Source organism: Mercenaria mercenaria, chromosome 17, assembly GCF_021730395.1.
Source record: "Mercenaria mercenaria strain notata chromosome 17, MADL_Memer_1, whole genome shotgun sequence".
Classification (NCBI taxonomy): domain Eukaryota; kingdom Metazoa; phylum Mollusca; class Bivalvia; order Venerida; family Veneridae; genus Mercenaria; species Mercenaria mercenaria.
The window spans coordinates 10,102,284-10,126,003 of NC_069377.1; the positions used below are offsets into that span (position 1 = coordinate 10,102,284).

The following is a 23,720-nucleotide window of genomic DNA, read 5'->3' on the forward strand; positions in this document are numbered from 1 at the left end:
GCTGCTACTTATTTAGAATTATATACAATATATTTTTTATTGTGTGTACGTATTTTGCATTGACATGTGCTGTGAGAAAATGCTGAAGTATGATTAAACCAAAACTGCAGAGTTTCTAGCAAGAGATGTTTTTAATATTTTGGTGGGAAAATATGGAGAGAAGTGACAATGCTTATTTTCTGACATTAAATATGTTTCACTGTTGAAATGTTATTCTTTTAACACTGTACTTTCGGTAGCAGTCCGCTTTGTCACGTGCATTGCGCCTATATATTGTATTCCAGGGTAGTAAGGAAGGTATGCCTACGAGGGGTCTGGAGGTTGCAAAGGCCCCCATAGGTTCAAGAGCAGTTCGGAAACATTTTTTGTTGGTGTTGTTGTTGTCGTCGTTGTTGAAAACTTCATCAAGTGTTTAAGCTATTTAAAATATATGTCGCGCTGTCTCTGACTTGATATATTATAATGAAAATATTATGTTAGTTTAAGCGACTGAATAGCTTAGCAATGTGAAATTAATAAAAGCTACTTGTTTTAAACAATGAAACTGAAACAAAAAATGTGTCTCACAAAGATTCAGTCTATAGGTAGCCACGCGCCTCGATTGAGTCATGACACGGCCGGGTGTAACTCGGTATGTCACGTTCTTGAGCCACGTTGATGAATATAGCGGCCATGCATGTTCTGTTTTTCTTCCTCAAATGTAAGGCGAAATTTTGGTAGACATTGACCAAAAAATGAAATAAATGTGTGCTGTTCACACCTTTCACGACATCTGCCCGACATTGGACCTTTGGATTAAAAAAAAATGTTTACAGGGAACACTAGACTTACAAGGTCTGTTGAGATCAAGTAATCTGTCATAAATTTCTTTCTTTCTTTATAATGACACTGATAATTTCTAAGAAAACCCTAGGATAGAGTCAGAGATAAGAGATATGAGAGGATTTTATGACAGCGATATTTATTTTAAAGGACTCTAACGACTGATGCCAGTCTAAGGGAACACATGCATAAACGGTTTAGTAAAGACGAAATACATTGAATAAACACGGGTTCTTGTACTAATGTAATTCAGACTTCAAAAAGATTTATCTGCAGGGTTGACCTAACCTTTTCATGTTTTTTTTTTTGCTTAACTCGGAATTTTATTTTTGCAAACTTATCCGTGTTATCTATTGACCAGACGATGCAAGATTAGTCATGTTGTGTCAATAAGCCCATGCAGTATGATTATCAATCTCTTTAAACAATTTGCTAGATCTGATCGATTACGAAAAGCAAGTATCGGCTGCTGGTAAAATCATTAATGAATACGCAGCATGCCAGCATCCCTAGCCCTGTAACAGTAATATCTAAAACTTATTTTATTATTACACACCAACCCAGACTTGTAGATATTGAAACGAAAGTGCATATGTAATTTATAGTATTACAAGAACCTGTGCTTTAGGAACTCCGGAGTGTGTTAATATAACAGCTGTTTTTCATCCTAAATCGTGAGTATTTATCTTTATTTCATTATTGTATAACGGAACTGTTTTTTTTCTCAACAGGACTTCTATGCCAACTATATCTATAGCTAATCGATAGAATGGTGTGCATTTAAAAAAAAAACTTATTAAAAGTAGTAACATATATAACATGAGGCATAGCTAACGCGCTTAGGTGCGCCCAAGTAATGGGCAATGTTGCTGACATCACCGTCCTTGGTCACTTTATAGGTCTGAAGCATTTGCACTCTACCGAATTATTTGCAATTCAAACTTGCGGTCAATAATCAAAACTACGTGTCCGAGGTCTGAACCTAGCGTTACTCATTCGGCTTATCGGGATGGCTTATTTTGATTCTGATATTTTACAGTTACCATCAAAAAAATATTACGCTGTTAGAAATAGTATACACTTATTGAATGACTTGCATTCAAATAGTGTTCAGAAATAAACTGTGGCTTAAATAGCCTGGCAAAATTTTACGTTCAACTTTAGACCGGTCAATAGCACGAACTATTGACCGGCGATGTATATAAGCAATCGTGTAATAATTTTGATTATTTCCTGGTATGCGATTCAATAACTCTCACTATTGACCGACAAGATATTCAATAAGTGTTTTATTCTGACATATCAGACATAGATCTTCACTGCTTTGACTTAAACTCATCAAACATGCGTTGATATTGGTGATTTATATTTGTAAGGAATCGTATAATGATGAATGACACGCACGAGTTGTTGGATTAATGATTTAATCAGTTTTGTCTTTATTTAATGATGGCATAAAACGTCACACAGTCTTCAATGAATAACCTTGTGGTATAACAGATTTGTGAACATACCAAACGATGATATTTTAAAAATTCTGGTTAAATTCGTCCCAGGCGAGCAAAGAATTGTCTCATCATAATGATGCAAACGTTTTTTACTTATGGTTACCGAAAACTTAAGCAAACAACTTCAGGACACAACCATTTTTGCGCGTGCAGTTCCTAAAAAGAAAGTCCTTTTCACGCCGTGACGTTAGTGTCAATCTGTCTTTTCTTTCGACAAAGCTCGACTAGGCCACAGTGTCCATTTTTGCTTATTTCGAAGCTAAACACTATATAACCTTACACGTATTACTTCCCCGTATAGAGACAAGTCGTAGAGAAATTATTGCAAAACTAAGCTTTGATTGGACGCATGTTTGTTTTTCCTGCATCATAGTCTTAATTAGTTATGGCGAAGTTTGTAAAATAATCTTTATTCAAACAAATAACCTGTTCAAAGTAGCAAGATAGTCGACAACAAATAGAGGTGTATGCAATCGACAAAAGTGTTGCTAATACAACACAAACGAGAACAATGTGTTCACATAAGTTACTGTTTTGAGCGGAAGCCACGTCTGTTAACTTGCAAACGCAAACTTGAATTTAATCTGTTAAACAGCATGCATCAGCTTTTGTTTGAAAATGCCTTTCATATGACAAGACATAGAATTGTATGTTCATTCGCAGACACTTCATCGCTGATACAATCGTCCTGTTCTAGTTTTCGTGCTGATATGCTAGAAACATTGTTCCACATGCGAAATTAAAGCCATAATGCTGTCATCCTTTTAAGCATCATGTCGCCCAAAATACGGAATCGTGTTAGGAGCTGATGTAAATGTCGCCACCGATCTATACAGATCAGCAGTGCGACAGTTCAGTACGACGCGATACTGTTCCTCTGCCGCTCTTTTTGCTGAGCTAAATCGCGCCCTTGGCCTAAGATTGGGGTTACCCCGGTTTGCAAAAGGCAACATTTTCAAATGGCCTTAATAGAATTCCGTATGAAACCTTAGCAGAATCTTGATCGAATCTCCCTTTTCTCTGCGTCATGCGCGTTGACGTTAATCAAGAATGGCAGTTGTAGATTTTATGTAAAAAGAGACAGGGACAATGGTTCTATACATAAGTATTTCATAAGTGTACCATACATATTGTGTAAGAATGTTAGGTGTTAGCAAAAAACAACAACAGAGAGATCGATATAGATTCTCGTGCAATATATTCCAGGTATTTCAATAAATAGACAATATGCATACCAGAATATGAGCTATTGTTGATTACAGTGTTGTTGTGTTTTTTTTTACTTAACATGTTTCTGTATATAAAGGTGGTATTATGATAAGCTGACTATAAACAGTTTCAGTATAACATTCGTTGACATTTGAAACTTGGCAAGATTGCAAGGGTTAAAACATGTTTTGGTTGGTGTTCGAACCAGACATTTACCAGACACCTGTGCCGAAGTGAAAGCTGAACATTGTTAACACATTGTTAAGTTATATATACACCATAAGTTATGTATTGTAAGGGCTTTCTCAATATTATTAATATTATCATTATCATCATCATCATCATCATCATCATCATCATTACTATCATTACTTTATTATTATTAGGGGCCTCCGTGGCCGAGTGCTTAAAGGTCCAATACTAAGGAAAGTGAACATTTTAATTTCTTTTAAAAAGCACAGAAACTATTTCATTTTACTGGAAAATGAAAGTTGGTATGTAGAAATTCGAAATAAATCGCAGTATATGTACAATTATTTTTCTATGAGTATGCCAATCTTCATTATTTAGTGTCTTGTAGAAGTCTATGCACTGGCTATGATAAAAATTGCCAACTCACTTTCCCTTAGTAATGGACCTTTAAGGTCATTGATTTCAAATCACTTCCCCTTCACCGATGTGGGTTCTTGCCTCACTTGGGCCGTAGAATTCCTCATGTGAGGAAGCCATCCATCTGGCTTACGGAACGTCGGTGGTTCTATCCAGGGGCACGCCCGTGATAAAATAATGTTCAGAGGGGCAGATGGGGTCCTCCTCCACTCCGCCACGAAAAGCTGGAAAGTCGCCATATGGCCAATAATTGTGTCTTTGTGACGTTAAATCCAACAACACTGATTTATCATCATCATCATTATCATCATCATCATCTCGTTATCATCTTCTTCTTCGTTTTAATAATAGTCATTATAATTGTTATTATCATGATTATTCATGATTCATGAAAAACACCATGCATCCTGTGTTAATTTCATGTAGTGGTACGCTATTATCATGCTGTTGTCTTTTTTCTTCAGACTAAAATGGCGGACGATGAATATGACTTTTTCGCACCCCAACCCAAACCTGTACCTCGGCAAAAGAACACAATGTTCGATGTCGTCCCGGACGCATTTTCGCCAAAGACCATAGAATTCACGGGTGATCACAGACGAGTGAAACGTGTGCCCGAACAAAGCGCATCAACTGCTGGTTCTGATGACAAAAAAGAAGAGACGCCGGCTTCCGAGGAGCCCAAACCAGTAGAAGAAACTATCAAGCAATATGTAGTCACCGAGGTAGAGGCTGAAAAATGGGAAGGTGTAAGTTAGCAATGTATTTGGAGTTTTTGAAATATCATAAAAAATCACCTGGTGGGACTTTTAAACGCCCGTTTTTTTGTTTTTTTTTTTTTTGTTTTTTTTTTTTTTTTTGTGTGTGAAAACGGGCGTTTTATGAGAACGCGCGTGCGTCTGTCTGTCCGTGTGTTCGTCATATTTCATGTCCGGCGCATAACTTTATAATCATTCAAGGTATTGACTTTAAACTTGGCATAAAGGTAGGTGGCTATGAGACGATATGTAAAGCGCATGAATAGGATGATAAGTGAAAGGTCAAGGTCACAGATGGACCGCAAAAGTCAAATTTGTCCGTCATATTTCGTATCCGGAGCATAACGTAATAACAATACAATATTGACTTGACTTGAAACTTTGCACATATGCAGGTGGCGATCCGACTATGTGTAGAACACATGAATCGAATCAATAGGCAGCGGTCACGGTCACAGAGTGAGCTCAAATGTCAAATCCGTCCGTCAAATGTCGTGTCCGAAGCAAACTTTAATAACCATAAAAGATTTTTACCAGGCTTGGCATATACATGTATGTGGCTGGCTATGAGACGATATGCAGAGCGCATGAACCGGGTTGGTAGGTCAAAAGCCAATGTCACAGCACGGTCAAATCAGTTCCCAGAGCATAACTTAATAACAATTTAAAATATTAACTTCAAACTCGGCATAGTTAGATGACGATGTGGTGATGTTCAGAGTACATGAACTTGATTGATAGGTCAAAGAACAAAGTTACAAACTGAGTTTAGACCCACTACCCCCTAAAAAGTGTTTCACCTTTATTATAGTGTCCCTTAGTATCCCGTTACCTCAGTTGCACAAAGCCCCCAGTCCCCTACCCACCACAAACCCTCCAGACTTCCCACTCCACATATATATATATAACTTCGGGCGTATATTGTTCCGCGTTGCGGACCTCGTGTTTTCTGTTTTGATAAAAAAGAAACCCGTGTTTTTTGCCTATTTTGGTATTTTTGTTAAGCCTTATCTACTGTGTAGATCTGCATACATACCAGTCTAACATTGTTTGCGTTTTCAGTCGCATGTTTATATGCGACAACATTTCTCCTGCAGTGATGACACAATATTTCACTCTGGACAAGAAGTTTCCGGGATCGCCTATAAACATTAACGGCAGTCCAGTCTGCTTCGTAAAGCAGCAGCAGAACTCCTTTATTTAACAACTAATGTATTCATAAATAAGATGTTGAATGGAATGCTACATGCTTTAATATGAAAAGTAGAAAAATGCATAATCTGTAGCATGATACAAAGACTCTATACTGAGCATTTGTTTGAGTGGTGTTCGGACTGTCTGTGCTCCTGGATGGTCGTGTTGCTATACATTAATATACGGTGTTATATGATGGTATACTTCACTACCGACAATATCCACTTGAGGAACAAGCATTTGTCCAAGCGTTATTTTTGTTAGGGTGAAGAAATTACCATGCAGCTACGGCCTCGTGAATATTTTGTTTAGCATGAATATTTTGTTTCGTTGGCATGTATTTATAGTATGGTCTTTAAATAGTATCAAGTTCAGTGCTATAGTGGCGGCCAGTTAACCCATCCATTGCTCCGGTATCGCATAGTAGTGTAAACCTGCTTTTCTGCAAGTACCTGCGGAGATCATGTTTTTGTGATATGTTATGCCACTGTGCAGATTAACCATTACCCTGCTAAATTTCTATAATGAACTTGTCCATCCGTTTTCAATTTGAACAGTACCATTAACTTTTAAAAGGGGTGCATACCAAAAAGTTACTGACAGAATGACGAACAGTGCAGATCATGATCAGACTGCACGGATGTGTATGTTGATCATGATCTGCACTGGTCGTAATGGCAGAATAAATCGTGATAAGGGTTACAATGTGGCGATTTTTTCTGTATTTAGTACACATTAAAACATTTAATTAAACGAATGTTCCCGTGACAGTTTGGCAATAGCGCCATTTGCACTCTTTACTATATATATACTCTGTCCACTGAGTCCATAATGAGGAATCACCCAGTTGCATCCAAAACTTGCTACCAGTTGGAATTACCTCCCTTTTACATATCCACTGAACGGTTTCTATGGGAACTCGGCGTTTCCGCAATGAAATGAAATAATACCCGTTTGTTTTGAAATTGAAGCACGTTGTTTTTGTTAAGATTTATGTGAGTAATGCACCTTCTAGATATTTTTGTGTTGAATGATAGAGATCTTTATATATATATCTTACGTAACAAAGAACACTACCGAGTGAGAAAAAAACCTCACCTGTTTATAAGAAAGAAAAATTCATTTTAACGATTCGGTGCATTAAGATGATGAATGTCTATTTGTACAGAGAAATAATTTTGGTGTCAGTATGTAACATAATGAACGGCCGGTGGATTGTTTGGCGCCAAAAATCTGACTGTAGGTAGAAAACCAAGTGATAAAAAACTTAGTTTCACAACTGTCAGTCAAGGTCACGTCCATTAATTAAATTTGCGTCTTCTATTTTTTACTTAAAAAAAGTTCATAACTGTCAGTACACCCAACATTACCGCATTCATTTTATCTTTTATCTTTATTGGGTTTAGAATCACATCGACATATCTGAAGTAATATGGCGACTCTTCCAACTTTGATGGTGGAGAAATGTCGCGCTTTTCGCTCCAGTCAGTATTTCGTCATAGGCGGGCACCCTAGTAGAGCCATCGATCTTCCGTTAGTCAACTGGATGATTGCTTCCTCACATGAATTATACCCCCGAAGCGAAATTTCGAACCGATATTGGTGAGGAGCAAGTGATTTGAAGTCCAAGACCGTAACCACTCGTCCATGAAGGCACCTAAAACCGCATTCAAGGTCTGGTTTATATGAAGGATTTGAGTAATACCCGTATTCAGTACAGTAGAGGAAAATTTACACACGTTCGCATATGTTTTCTTGAATTCTCATTACGAAATGATTACGTTCAGTTTTTGTCTTCCATTGCAAATGTGAAATGCACGTGTAAGCCACCATGCACGAAGATGTTTTATTTAAACACATGCGCATTAACATCTGCTACTATTTATTTTTTAAGCAAAGTGGAATGTGAAATCCATCTAGAATGTAAAAACGTGTAGAATTTTCTTCAGAATTTCCGAAACAGCATAGGGCGTTGATACGAGAGACTGACATTCCAAATTACAAAGAGATAGTGTTAGTTTTGTTGTAAATAATGTTAGTTTTCCTGCAAGATCATAGAACATTGTCTTGTCGCGTCATTGCAATATTTAAGCATTGTTGAGGCGTAATTTTGCATCCATAAAATGGCGTTGTTTATCAGTGGCTATGGAAACCGACTTTATAGATTTCTGTTGTCTCGGGGGAGATTCCAAAGATAGTCCGATTTCAAATGTTTCATATGCAACGAATCCCGTTTTGAAGTTCTGCGATATGGTTTTATTGATTTCGTCTGGGGCCGCATTGAACTCATATAAAGGATGAGTCAAGTCATGTATGGCATCATTTAAGGGTTTAAAAACTGCTTGCGATGAAATCACACCGGTCAGTGTAGTTCTTTTTTTTTCCCTCTAGACGTGACATTTTTCTGAAATTTAAATTATATTCGTAAGAATATTTAACCAATTCACACTAATTGACTTCCGGCTAAATTTTGTGAACGCTCGATCCGGGGCAGAGAAGAGTAAATCAATAATCCAATGTTCCTGAGAAAAAAGCTGAGCTGTTTCCATTTGTCATTTATACATAAGTGTATGCCACTGTGTATTATATTGTTGAATTGATGCTTAACACGTCGGTGTGGATTTTATCTCTCAAAGTGCCATAAATTCAAGTTTTTGTTCAACTTTGCTACCTCTAAACTCACACGTTGGAATTTCTGTTTTGCCGGTGTGCCGGTGCGTTTGATAAATTATTTGAAAAAAAGGAAAGAATTAGAGCGGGAAAGGTCGATATTATTTGCATATTAAGTAGATCGATTGTATGTCTGTTTGGAATAATTACGAGAAAAGTGGTTTACTCTGTAAATAAGTGTCCTGACAGGCAGCAAATTCGCATTTCAAATTGGATGTAAAATAATTACCGTAAACACTCAAATAAATAGTAGGACATCAGAGTGTCCAGCAATGGCGAGCAGAACTCCAGTAAAGAAAGTGCCTATTCATTTGCAGGTAATGTGAAATGTATAACATATAATTCACTTCAGTTTTCATCCATTAATTTATATGCACCTGTTTTTTTTTGGTAGCCATCAAAATAATTTATGTTGTAAGGAATTTTTGTCTGTTTAGCATAAATTACATAGAATAACTCATTAACTGTGATATTATGAATTGAGTCATAGTAGATGTTTAGATAAATACTTTGGTAATAACTACTATGACGTGTTCACATCAGTATTTTTATTTAAATATGACTTGATTACTTCGAACTATTTGCAATTTAGGCGTAAAAAAAAAAATTGTTTGTTTCCGGTATCCCGACATACCCTAAATTTTTGGCCCGACCCTAAATGTTTTTATGGCCTTGGAGAATAATTTTTTCAACTTTTTGACAAAAAGTTGCCAAACTGCACTTTTTATGCTTTAAACATGGTCAGTGATGTTAAAAATCAACTTCCTGATGCTCTAAAGGCATGACCCCCTTATTTGTATTAATTTTTTGACACAAAAATAATTTCCGAAAAGTCTCCCTTAATAAAAAAAATATCCAAAAAAAAAAATTTTTCCGACCTACCTACCCTAATTTTTTTGAGCATGTTACCGGAAACAAAGAATTTTTTTTTTTAGGCCTTATTTGATCCTGTCAATAACTTAGGCCTTGGAAATCTGACAGTCTTTTACTTTCTCCCACGCATGGCCATAATGTATCATTATTGAATGTTTGCCATTATTATAGAAGGAGAACATTTTCAGGGACCTAACATCTTTGTGCATGTCAAGCCATAAAGATCCTTTTCAGAAATAAAACTGATTTGGGCAGTTTGAATGGGGAAAAGGAAAAAAGAGAAAAAGTGGGTAAAGGCTGGGTTTAATTCATGTCAAACATAAATGCAGTTAATATCTTTTGAAGGTGATTTCATTTAGTTGAAAAAAGAATTATATACATGTGGAACCTAGAATGAGGCTGTTTTATGACTACTGTGAAATAAAATTCTAATTCTGTTACTTTTGCACAAGAGGGGCTAAGTAAAGTTTTGAGCCAGTGTGAGTCCAGATTTTGAACTAAAACTAATAACTATGTTCAGTTTGCCAGCAGAACATATATAATTATTCAAAACAAGATGTAGTAAAATACACACGCTGATGTAGATACAATTACCATGTTTTGTAGATTTAATCACTACTGTCTACTTAATGATAATACATGTGACATATTGTCTAATATTGGAAGGAGGTTGTTTTTACTTAAGTTTTACCATTGTCTGTGAGATTATTATGTCATCATACATGTAATTGTCTTGATCATAGCTGACATCTTGTTAAATGCCATGTTGTAGCTGAAAGATATATCATGTTGTGGTATAAGAACTTGGTCACATTAGGGAAGGTTATGTGTAAGACAGCCAGTTAGCTTAGTCAATAGAGCTCTTTCCCTGTAAGTGAGGGATCCCTGGTTCAAACCCTAGAGTCTAGACCGACTACATATTTTTCTCAGTCTGTGTTATTGGACATCTTAACATAGGACCTTAAAAAGCATGCTTGGTTAGTCTCTCTTTGCCCGCAAATATTTCAGTTTATAAGGGTGTATGTCATGAGATGAAGTTGGTCACATTAACAAAGGATGTGTGTAAGGCAGCTGGTAGGCACTCACCCTTCAAGCAACTTAAGTTACAGAGTTACTATGCAGTGTTGCATAGTTGTCTTATTATAGAATTGGGAAGTTAATATTCCGAGCTTAATAAAGTTAATTGTTTAAAAAGACCTTGGGCAGGTAAAGGTAAATTTTATTTACCGTCGCTTTGTGAAACAATTAACATAAGCTCTGTAGAGCTTTTGAGCGACCCTATTTTAAGAACAGTTAAAACAAATTATACCTTACCCCCAGCAATTTGCTGGTACCCATTTACAGCTGGGTCGACTGAGGCAATCGTGATAAAGTGCCTTGCCCAAGGACACACCGCAATGGGAGTAGCCAGGATTCGAACCAGGGGCCTTCACCTCCGTAGGAAAGCGTCTTAGCCCACTCGACCACTGCGTCCACTGGGCCTCAGAAAGTTGTAGCCACTTTTTGAGAGATACTACCAAATTGAAGCTGAATTTGCTGAAATTTGACCCCATTTTAATAAAATTCTTGTCGCCACTTTCAAAAATCTGTAGCCAGTTCTTTGAATTTGTAGCATTTGGCTACTTTGGCGAATGGCAGAGGAGGCCCTGCTTGGGCACCCCTTTGAGTATATTTCAGATGATAGCAATCCCCAGGGTAGGACCACCAAACTGCTGCAAGTCCACTTGATGGCATTTTCACATGGTCATTTTTGGAACAGATGGTTTTGAATCACAAACTTGTATTATTGGAGTCTTATTATGAACAGGGCTTCCTTTTTAGCTGCAGGAATGAGCACATATTTTCTACTCTATTGTTGGGGAAAAAGAATGCTTCATCATTTTCTTTGCAGATTGATAAATATAATCACATTTTTTTTCTTATACTCCCATTGTAAAACTATAATACAGATCTATTACAGTACTTACGACTTAAAGCATACTTAATTACCAACTTTCAAAAGTAGTAAGGAGTTACATGTACTTAGATGAATAACTATACAGGTGCTTTAACAACAATAGTGTATGCATGTAGTTGTACTGGCGGCTCATACAGGTTCTTATAGTAATAATGTTAATGAATCTAATTTTAAGATGAGGCTGCAGTGATATATATATATATTAACTTGTACGTTGTTTGCAGTGACAAGTTGTTTATAGGTTTGGTTTTTATAATGTTGTCTTTTTTGGCAATATTTCTCCATACACCAGCCAGTGGCAAAAAGGTAAATCATGGATGCAGTTCGTTGACATATGAATCATGTATGCAAGCAACATAACAACATGAGAAGTTGATTCAGAGAGATATTGCACTTGAGAAAATGTTGGAAACATTATATAATACTTTAATTGATTGAAGTGTGACACTCTGAATGAATGTCGTATATATGTAATAATGTATGCAGTTATGCAAACCAATTGAGTTCAACAATCTCCCATTATGAATTGTAATGGGACCTGGCTACATAATGTGTTCCCTTTTTTCAGTTTTTTGTCAGTTTGTGTTAGCCTTTACCATTTCTTAAGATTTTTTGTAAAAAGAAGTACAAAGAAGTTGAGAGCACGCTGACCAAAAAAGCAAATATTGTAAACTACAATGTTGTAATGGTTTATGCCCTTCTGTTTTTTTTTTTTCACTGCACAATCATAATGTAATTAGGTAAGGGGGCGTGTCACATTATGTTGAAAGTTTTGTGTGCTAATTCAATAGATTATAAGGCCTTTGTTTATGTGCATAGGAAGCATTTATTTCTTGTTTATGTTTTTTTTTCGCCAAAGTGTTTGAAAATGTGATAACATTACACTTTTCTCTTTGTTTTATTTTCTTAATCCTTTCTGTTGCTCTGCATTGTTTTCATATCTTTTTTTGCCATACTTTAGATTTTTAAGCAGATTTCTCCTAAGGCTTGTGTTTTTGTAAAAGCCTTGGCTGGTTCAGACTGCCTTCAGTCCAGAAAATCAAATCCCAACAGTTAAAATTCCCAGAAAGTTTAAATTCACATACTGGTATAATCATGGAATAGCCATTTAGGCAAACCACAAAATTTCATGCTAATGAAATCAAATGGTTTTACAGTAGAGTGTGAAATTGCTGGAGTGGAGTTTTGGGGTTGAACCAGTTACAACAAAATCAGTTTGAGATACAGTCAAACTTGTGTTAAAGACCACCTTTGAACAGAGCCCACCTGGCTGTAAAGACTATGTTTGTTAACTGTTTTAATATTTACAGTGTATCTTAACCTGTGAGTAAAGACTGCCTGCTTAGCTCAAAAGGGAGAGTGCCTTATCTACTGATCTCGGGGCCGTGAATTTGAGCCCTGGGCGAGGCGTATGTTCTCCGTGATGATTTGATAAAAGACATTGTGTCAGAAATCATTCGTCCTCCACCTCTGATTCATGTGGGGAAGTTGGCAGTTACTTGCGGAGAACAGGTTTGTACTGGTACAGAATCCAGGAACACTGGTTAGGTTAACTGCCCGCCGTTACATAACTGAAATACTATTGAAAAACGGCGTTAACCTCCCACCCCCACCCAAAAAAAAGACCGCCTGCCAATAAAGACTGCTTTTCGTCTTTCTCAAAACCTATATGAAAACCACAAATACACGATCAACAAAATGGCCTTTCTGATCAAAACAATGATATTTTGTGCCAACAATAGTTTTTTTTTAAGCTTCAAATTTGTGATAGTAGGAATAATCCAAATTCTGTCAAAAAAGTGATCAGTTGTCAGTGCACTTTTGATGATAATTAATGAATTGGCTGTTGTGCATTCTACAAAAGAATTCTGTAATCATCAAGTAGTTTGACTCACTGGTTGGCATAGAGTCAAACAGAAGTAAAATATTGCCGTAGATTAAGCCAGTGTTTCTAAATTGGCAAATATTTGCATAGAAAGATATAAATTTCATATCAATCCCACATTTGTCTTGATGTGTGATAGAGAAAAATCCAGTTATGTCAAAGAATAATCCTACAAGTTGTCTTGTTTATTTTAGACCAAAGGTGACATTTGCTTCGAAAATTTTGGCCTTTTACTGAAACTGGAAAAGGAAACATGACATGCGAGCAGATTTGTAGCATTTGTCATTATCAAGTTTATTTCAGTGGAGTGCTGAGTGCAGTCTTCCAAGTGTTGCCTTACTTTTCAGTCTGTACATGGTTTGTGCAAAAGAATTGGTCCTTCCCAGCACTTGTTGAATTCCCAATGGTGGACCAGGGTGTTCGGTAGGTTCTGAAACTCAAGAGTCATTGACTCTTCAGCCTAAATTTTCAAGGGTCAAAATCAGATTTTCAAGAGTCAAGATCAGCTTTTCAGCGGTCAAGATATACTGTTATTAATGAAACTCCCCATACTTTATCTAAAACAAGTACAATAGTCATTACAGATTGTCTTAAGCAATTCATATTTTAGTCTTCTTAATTTTGCACATTGCCTAAAGTGGGTGGGGTTTGGTGCTTTGCATGACTTAGTCTCGGCAAATTCTTCGAAATAAGAGTTGCTTTTGCAACAGTGATCATATTTTTCTTAAATACAGACTTTTATTGGCTTTTTATTTAGATTGTACCAAAAAATCTTGTAAGAAATGATAAAAATGTCCGAAATGGCGAGGTCCGAAAACGAGGGACAAATATGGAAAACGGAAGTACAAATTATAAAATTCTTAATAGAAACACCCGTTTTAAATTTCATTTTTTCACCATACCACTTATAATTTCTGCTTTTATTAAATATTTAATTTGTTTTGGCCCAAACAAAGCCTCGGCAATGATAATAATTTTGCTATAGACCGTAACGGCCGATCAGCTCATGCAATCGTATCAAGCACACAATAATTAACAAGTGGTACAAACACGATAATCTAAGGCTGCATTGTTTATCAATTAACTTTTACACATTGATCACAACAAACACCTTTGATAATGACATGGCATTATTGTTCTAAATACACACCGCGTGATGACCACGTGTCAGTCGGCGCGTGGCGTGATTGACATCTGTCTATAGCTAATTAACATACGACGCTCCGCCTACTGCCATACTTCCGCTTGTGCTGGCGAACAATATTGAAATTCGCTAGGATTTTGATTGACAAGGGGCGGGACTTTCGAACTCGAGACGCATCGAGGTAAATTTCCGCGAGTCAAGCCGACGCACGGGGGATATTCTGTGCGGGTCAAATATGAGTTTTGCTCGATTTTCGCGGGTCAAAACCCGGGACCTCGGGTCAACCGAACGCCCTGGTGGACATATTTCTTATTGGTCTTCTTCAAAAATATGAATATTTTGTATTTAAATCTGTCAAAGCAAAATGTTACGGAGATTGTTACAGCTCAAGGTAAACTAAAATACTATAGTAATTCATAGTGACAGTATGCAATATCAGTGCATTTTGGCATTCTTAGACTGTTAAAGAGGGGGCCTCCGTGGTCGAGTGGTTAAGGTATCTGATTTCAAATCACTTGCCCCTTATCGATGTGGGTTTGAGCCTCACTCTGAGCGTTGAATTCTCCATGTTAGGAAGCCATCCAGCTGGCTTATGGAAGGTCGATGGTTCTACCCAGGTACTCGCCCATGATGAAATAATGCACCGAGGGGCACCAGTGGTCTTCCTCCAACATCAATGCTGGACAGTCACCATATGACCTATAATTGTGTCGGTGCGACGCTAAACCCAACAAAACAAACAAACATAGACTGTGAAAGTTGCTCATAGGAATCCATGGTGTCCTGTAACATCCGGAAAATGCCGGTATCACATCTAGGGACTGAATAACAAAATTAAAGGTCCTTTACTCTAAGGTGACCTGCAGTCGTGTACATGGGAGCAGATGTTATGGGGGACTTGGGGGTGCCTGTGGCTCACTTTTCTAAATATTATTTTTCCTGTCTATCTAGTAAAGTTTTTCCTTATAACTATTTTCTTCCTCTTTCTATATATCTACTCAATTTCATTTTTTTTCTGCAGTATGAATGAGTGTTAAAAATACTGTAACTGATATTGAAATAGCGTCTGGATTTGATTTATTTAATTAGTTAAGTTTGAAAATTCAGCTATATATAATTTCTTTTGATCTGACAGGCTTTAAATCAAACACTGATCACTTGTTCAATATAATGAAATAAAACCATTTATTCTTGATCAGAATGAAGAATGCAGTTGAACTGTATATTCAAAATAAAAATTATGTTTTTAACCCTGCTTTTTATGGCAATGAAATATAAAGAAAAATCGGTATGGTTTTATATGAATGTCTATTCATAATAGAAAGAACAGCTAGATGGGTGGGAATGATAACGATGTGCTATTTAACGGTGCTGGCTATAGCAACCTTATAAAATTTTATTTTTTGGTAAAGCTGAGACCAGGGGTTTGTAAAATGCTAAAATGTCAGTCTTTGTTTTCTAATTTTTATATTTTTTTCAACTAACATTCACGGTTCAAACATAGCTGGACTTTTGTGACCAAGTGGTTAAGGTTGCTATTTTAAATCACTTGCACCGCACCCCCCCCCCCCCCCCCCCCCCCCTGTCTCAGCCGATGCTGGTTTGAGCCTGGCTTTGGGTGTAGACTTCTTGCGTGGAAGTCATACTTACTAAAGGTTGGTGGTTCTACCCAGGTACCTGCCCTTGATGAAATAAATCCTGGATGTGCACCTGGGTCTTCCCAATTAAAAGCTGGAAGTTGCTGTATATGACATATAATTGTCGGTGTGAGGTTTAACCCAACAAAAAAAAAGGATTCAAACATTGACCGTTAAGTACTGTTGTGGTCTGGGTTTTAATTTCTCTTTGCAGTTATTTTGGTCTGTTTGCAGAGCTTACAAGCAAGTAGCCCATTTACTAAATTCAGTGAGAATTTTATGGCTTTTTATCATAGATTTATCAGAAATCTGTATGTTTCCCAACATGTTATGGTGCTTTATGGGCAGAACTAGGATATTTTATGTCATGTCACATTAAGAGAATAACCTCTAAATCTGTTATGCCTTGCACTTTCAAGGTTCTTGCAGCGATCAAGTTATTAAAGACAGCTGAACCTGCCTTAGCTATCTGATCACCTGTATTAAGTAGTCACCTGCATTAAGCAGCCAAATGGCTTACTTTCCAAATTGACTTTATATTTTGATTTTAACCCTCACCATGCTGGACACTATTGATATGCCTCTGCAACCAGGGTAGACCAAGATCAGCCTGCACATCCGTGCAGTCTGATCATGGTCTACACTTTTGCTATTCAGACAGTAAAAATTCAGTAAACACCCCTTCAAATGATAAATGGTACTGCCAAAATTGGAAGATGGACAAGTCCATTATAGAAAATTAGCATGGTAAGGGTAAACTTGTTTTAAGCAGCCACCTGTCTTAAGCAGTCAGGTTGTCAATGAGAAATGTGCCGGAATTTGGAAAATTTGATGAACTTAGTGAGGATGAAGTTAGAAAACTCATTAACCAGTTACAAACAAAGTCGTGTGAAATTGATGTTATTCCAACAAAAGTGTTGAAGTCATATTTAAACGAGCTCCTCCCAATTATAACTAGACTAGTGAATCTTTCATTGACTCAAGGAGTCTTCCCAGTGCAGTGGAAACAGGCAATAGTTAGACCTCTGTTAAAGAAAGCTGGTCTCAAACTTATATTCTCAAACTATAGGCCAGTGAGCAACTTATCATTCTTGTCCAAATTGATAGAGAAAGCAGCACTGTACTTACTTAATAAACATGTAAATGAACATAATCTCCTTCCGAAAAATCAGTCCGCATACAGGCAACATCATTCGTGCGAATCGGCTTTATTGAGACTTATCAATGACATCTTGGACGCTATGGAACATCAAGAAGTGACTGCATTGATAGCATTAGACCTTAGTGCAGCTTTTGATACGGTAGATCACGATATTCTTTTGGACGTTTTGAAATGTCAGTATGGTGTCTCTGGTGTTGCATTGGACTGGTTGAACTCATATCTGAGGCCACGGAGCTGCCGCGTGAGTGTGAATCAAACAGTGTCATCAGCACGTGAGCTTACGTGTAGTGTCCCCCAGGGAAGCTGTTTAGGGCCATGGCTCTATCTCACGTACGCAGGAACGATTTTTGACATTGTTCCCCCGTCCATTTCCGTCTTTGGCTTTGCCGACGACCACACCGCAAGCACACGTTTTAAGCCCGAACCATCCATCGAGGCTAAATCCATTGGTGAACTAGAGGAGTTTGCTACAGATTCAAATGAGTGGATGAACAGTAACAAACTAAAAATGAATTCCTCAAAAACTGAACATATTGCCTTTGGAAGTGCCCCTCAGTTGAATAAGTTAAACATTCACGAGATAGATATTTGTGGTGATAAAATCAAGAGACAGAGTAACATCAGATATTTGGGGGCCTATTTGGACGAAACTTTAACTTTCAAAGAGCATATAAAAATAAAGTGTAGAACGGCAATGTTGAATTTTTTCCGAATCAAAAACATTCGCAAATATTTGACTCAGGATGCAACTGAAACCTTAGTGCTATCGCTGGTTATTTCGCATTTAGACTACTGTAATGTTATTTTATACGGTATTTCTGATTGTGACATCGCAAAACTGCAACGCATTCAAAATATGTGTGCGAAGTTAGTTCTGAATCGTAGAAGAAGAGACAGTTCTAAGCAGGCACTCTACGATTTGCACTGGCTGCCGATCAAAGCCAGAATAAACTTTAAGATCTTGACGTACATGTTCAATTGCCATGTTGGAAATGCGCCTGCATATTTGATTGAACTCTTAACACCGAAAATCCCCCAGCGCTCCCTCAGATCCTCGGAGTCATCAGTTGACTGTTACATCGTCCCTTTCAACAAGCGAAAAACTTTTAGTGATAGAAGCTTTAGTACTATAGGGCCAAAGTTGTGGAACAATTTGCCGTTGAACATCAGACAAAGTTCTTCAATTGACTGCTTTAGGAAAAGGTTGAAAACGCATTTCTTCAGAGACTACTTTGCATTATTCTAAGTTTTGACTGAGTTTTAAACAATGATGCTGGTGACAGTGATAGAAATTTAATGTTTGTCTGTGATAATTGTATGTTAGTAGTATTTTAAAATATAGTATTATCATTGACTTTAAATTAATAATTGCTATTTTGATTCGTTTTAATTAATCTTATTTAAAATATTTTATATTTAATATTTTATTTCAACTTGTATTGTAAAACGCCATTGAATATGTTTTAAATGTAGAAATAGGCGTTTAAGCAAATAAACCAGTTTCAGTTTCAGTTTCAGCGTTACTGCCCTGGCTGGTTGCTCAATACAGGTTTAACTTACTGCCATGTAAATACAGTCGTGGCTTGAGTGTCTTATCTTTTTTTTAGTAACTTTTTCCTAGTATTACAATTACCTCTTCAGTACATCTATTTAGGGCTTACTTGGTCTGCAAATAGAGTCAAAAGTGGTATCATTTGTTTAAAATACACAGCAGACTGTTAAATTATTTATAGACAGGTCATATGTCTCAGTTTTTAGAGGTGTCTATAACTCGGGTTGGACGGCAAGTCTTTAATTTCAGGAATCTTAGTAATGCAAAAGTTTTAGTTTCCTAATAGACATCAAAAAGGCTGTAAAAAAAAATATGTTTTTCCTCTTTTGTAATATTTATTTTCTAAAGCCTGGAGAGCCAGGGCACAAAACAAATTGTTTCCTTGTAATAGCTAGTAATAGCGTAGTTCTTAATCCTTAGCCTGCTGGCGGCAAGTAATTCTGCCTTTGCGACCAGTGCAGACCAAGATCAGCCTGCACATCCATGCAGTCTGATCATGGTCTGCACTGTTCGCTATTCAGTCAGTAAATTTTCAGTGAACACCCCTTCGAATAATAAATGGTATTGCCCAAAGTAGATGATGGACCAGTCCATTATAGAAATTTAGCATGATGAGGGTTAATAAAAGCAACAACAGGTTGTACATATTATGTCATTTTGGATAAGAATTATCATGAGATCTTACCATGTAGGTTTATAATGAAAATGCTTGGTATGTAAAAGATATCCATGTAAAATGTTTCAGTATGTATGCTTTGACAAGTTAGATGTCTTTATGAGCAGACATGTGTGCTGATTATGAGTGAGTGTTTTGTGTATTGAGAAGTACATTCTTCTGCAAATTCATTTCATCTGGAATTCAGTGGTTTACATTCATTTAGTGCATTTATATGATTCATTCAACATACTCAAATCATTGAACTGTTGCAGTACAAATGTTTTTTGTAGTATTGTTTGGGATTAGTTACCAGTAATTAATTTTTATTTCAGCTATATTTTGATCTGCTCCAATTGTGACAAAGTTCTCACAATTTCTGTTAAATATCGGGGTTGTTCCCTCTGTAACAGGAGCCATTTACAGGCCTCTTTCCATCAGAAAATTAATTTCAGATCCCTCCCCCCCTCCTTTCAAAAAATGACTTTACATCAGGTTTTTATCCCCCTTTGTCCTTTTCCTGCCCAGATCTCAGGCCAAGGTCAAGGTCAACTTGTAGTAAGAACAACCTTATGTATATGCTGACTTTTTGACCTGTACCCATGAGTACTCATTGCTCTAATTAAGCTTTTTGAAAACTGCAGATAAACTATATTGCAGATGGGATTTGAACAAGTGGGATTCAGCCCAGCCAAGTCCGGTCCTTCAGAAAAAACGTGCATACAAACATTTCAATGTACAGTCCCTGAAGACACAGGCAAAATACAGAATTGGCTTTGATACAAAAACACAAACATGTTTGCCCAGGGTTAAACAGCTATAAAATGTCAGGTTGCTGGTTTCTGACAGTTATGTTGAACCAACATGAACAGGTTGCTTATTTGTGTCATACCAGAGCTTCCAGAGCATAAAGATTAAATCTGCCTCATGTCTCTGTATTCTGGGATTTTAGGCCAATCTGGTGAAAATATTTGTTTGTTTTGGGTTTAAGCCGTTTTTCAACAATATTTTAGTCATGTAATGGCGGGAAGTTAGCCTAACCAGTGTTCCTGGATTCTGTACAAACCTGTTCTCCGCAAGTAACTACCAACTTCCCCACATGAATTATCAGAGGTGGAGGACGAATGATTTCAGACACAATGTCTTTTATCAAATCGTCACGGAGAACATACACCTGGGGATCGAACTCGCGACCCCGCGATCCGTAGACCAACACTCTGATGTGTAGTCTTAAAACCCTGAGGTATATTTGATTTTTACTGGGATCAGTTTTTGAGCAATACTCGCAGAGGTATTTCACCAGATAGCAATGAAATAAAAGTAAATTACAGAAATCAGTAGAGGTACCTACAGATAAAAGAGGAGGCGAGTAGATTTTTTTCCCACAAAATTTGTCTGAATATAAGAATGCCAACATTTTCTAGGTCACATGTTCTGAAAATAGATTGATTATTTTTCATTCGTATATGAAATTATTAGCAGATAAAACAAGTTACATAGGTATACAAGATCTATTGAGTGCCAGTAGAGAACCCTATCTGGTTATGAAAATGTACTTTTCAGCTCCAGATTGTAGTACTTTGAACATATGACAATCAGTAGTGATGCGCGATTAGTCAATGAATCGTGAATGAAATCCAAAACGATGCATGATTTGATCGTCAACAAAATTAAAGACATTTTTCAGGCTTGGGATTAAAAGATAAGAGAAAGATGAAAAAAGCGCTTGGTTCCATGAGGGACAGAAACCAAACTATCAGAATGAAAGTCCTATTGTCTGGTGTTCTGCATCAAAGTCATAAAGCACATGGATGTGTCTGTGCCGCTGGGTGTAGTATAGTTTTGACAGGCAAAGCACTACTTTAGCACCATCAAAACTAAATGCCTCTCCTTATCTGAATTCCTTGTTTAGGGGGTAAGCTAATGGCCTTGTTCAAGATGTTGAGTAATGATGGAAATCTTAAAAGTTTTAGACATTTTTACATGAAATTGTAAACTATGGAATTCTTATGAGCACACTTACCATATGTAACTTGTCTACAGTGAAAAATCTCTTGCATGTTGATTGTCTATGAAATTATAAGAAAAGGGAAATTATGATCAAGGAATTTGTGTGTGAAAGCAAAAGGTTACAGTCTTGTCATTTATACAGTCAGTCAGTCAGTCAGTACACTTTAGATTTCATTCAGGGCCTTTTGCAGTTGGATTGCCCCCTGCTATGGTGGTCTGAAACCCGTACTACTTTTCCTTTTAAATAGAAGGGCTCTCCGACACAGTACATTGTAGTTAGTTTGGGTATTAAATTTTTCGTTTTATAGATGATAGCACTTAATAAAACCTGTTGTTTTTAGCTCACCTGTCACAAAGTGACAAGGTGAGCTTTTGTGATCGCGCGGCGTCCGTCGTCCGTCCGTCCGTGCGTGCGTGCGTCCGTAAACTTTTGCTTGTGACCACTCTAGAGGTCACATTTTTCATGGGATCTTTATGAAAGTTGGTCAGAATGTTCACCTTGATGATATCTAGGTCAAGTTCGAAACTGGGTCACGTGCCATCTAAAACTAGGTCAGTAGGTCTAAAAATAGAAAAACCTTGTGACCTCTCTAGAGGCCATATATTTCACAAGATCTTCATGAAAATTGGTCAGAATGTTCACCTTGATGATATCTAGGTCAAGTTCGAAACTGGGTCACGTGGGGTCAAAAACTAGGTCAGTAGGTCTAAAAATAGAAAAACCTTGTGACCTCTCTAGAGGCCATATTTTTCATGAGATCTTCATGAATATTGGTCAGAATGTTCACCTTGATGATATCTAGGTCAAGTTCGAAACTGGGTCACGTGGGGTCAAAAACTAGGTCATTAGGTCTAAAAATAGAAAAACTATTTGACCTCTCTAGAGGCCATATTTCTCTATGGATCTTCATGAAAATTAATCAGAATGTTCACCTTGATGATATCTAGGTCAAGTTCGAAACTGGGTCACGTGGGGGTAAAAACTAGGTCAGTAGATCTAAAAATAGAAAAACCTTGTGACCTATCTAGAGGCCATATTTTTCATGAGATCTTCATGAATATTGGTCAGAATGTTCACCTTGATGATATCTAGGTCAGGTTCAATACTGGGTCATGTTGGATCAAAAACTAGGTCATTAGGTCTAAAAATAGAAAAACCTTGTGACCTCTCTAGAAGCCATATTTCTCAATGGATCTTCATGAAAATTGGTCAGAATGTTCACCTTGATGATATCTAGGTCAGGTTCGAAACTGGGTCATGTGCGGTCAAAAACTAGGTCAGTAGGTCTAAAAATAGAAAAAATTTGTGACCTCTCTAGAGGCCATATTTTTCAATGGATCTTCAGGAAAATTAATCAGAATGTTTACCTTGATGATATCTAGATAAAGTTCGAAACTGGGACACGTGGGGTTAAAAACTAGGTCAATAGATCTAAAAATAGAAAAACCTTGTGACCTCTCTAGAGGCCATATTTTTCATGAGATCTTCATAAATATTGGTCAGAATGTTCACCTTGATGATATAGGTCAGGTTGGAAACTGGGTCACGTGGGGTCAAAAACTAGGTCAGTAGGTCTAAAAATAGAAAAACCTTGTGACCTCTCTAGAGGCCATATTTCTCAATGGATCTTCATGAAAACTGGTGAGAATGTTCAGCTTGATGATATCTAGGTCAGGTTCGTAACTGGGTCATGTGCAGTCAAAAACTAGGTCAGTAGGTCGAAAAATAGAAAGACCTTGTGACCTCTCTAGAGGCCATATTTTTCACGAGATCTTCATGAAAATTGGTGAGAATGTTCACCTTGATGATATCTAGGTCAGGTTTAAAGTGGGTCATGTGCCTTCAAAAACTAGGTCATTAGGTCAAATAATAGAAAAAGCTTGTGACCTCTCTAGAGGCCATATTTTTCAATGGATCTTTATGAAAATTGGTCAGAATTTTTTATCTTGATGATATCTAGGTCACATGTGCTCAAAAACTAGGTGACTGTGTCAAATAATAGAAATAACGACATCATACTCAGTTCAACACTGGGTCATGTGGGGATAGGTGAGCGATTCAGGACCATCATGGT

General features: G+C 37.1%; 1 protein-coding gene across 5 annotated transcripts in view; it reads left to right on the forward strand.

Annotated features, from left to right (window-relative positions):
• Positions 1 to 1,353: 1,353 nt before the first annotated feature.
• The window catches only part of LOC123536740 (dihydropyrimidinase-like), a 75,705-nt gene continuing 53,338 nt past the window's right edge, over positions 1,354 to 23,720 (forward strand). Inside the window, exons 1-2 of one of the 5 annotated variants that reach the window (XM_053528979.1) lie at positions 1,354 to 1,496; positions 4,613 to 4,897. In XM_053528979.1, the coding sequence (XP_053384954.1) occupies positions 4,619 to 4,897 (279 nt within the window). In that variant the 5' untranslated portion in view covers positions 1,354 to 1,496; positions 4,613 to 4,618. Of the gene's footprint in view, positions 1,497 to 4,612; positions 4,898 to 8,571; positions 9,088 to 23,720 lie in introns of those variants that run through there. The other 4 variants (XM_053528978.1, XM_045320123.2, XM_045320121.2 and 1 more) reach the window with 4 other exon arrangements.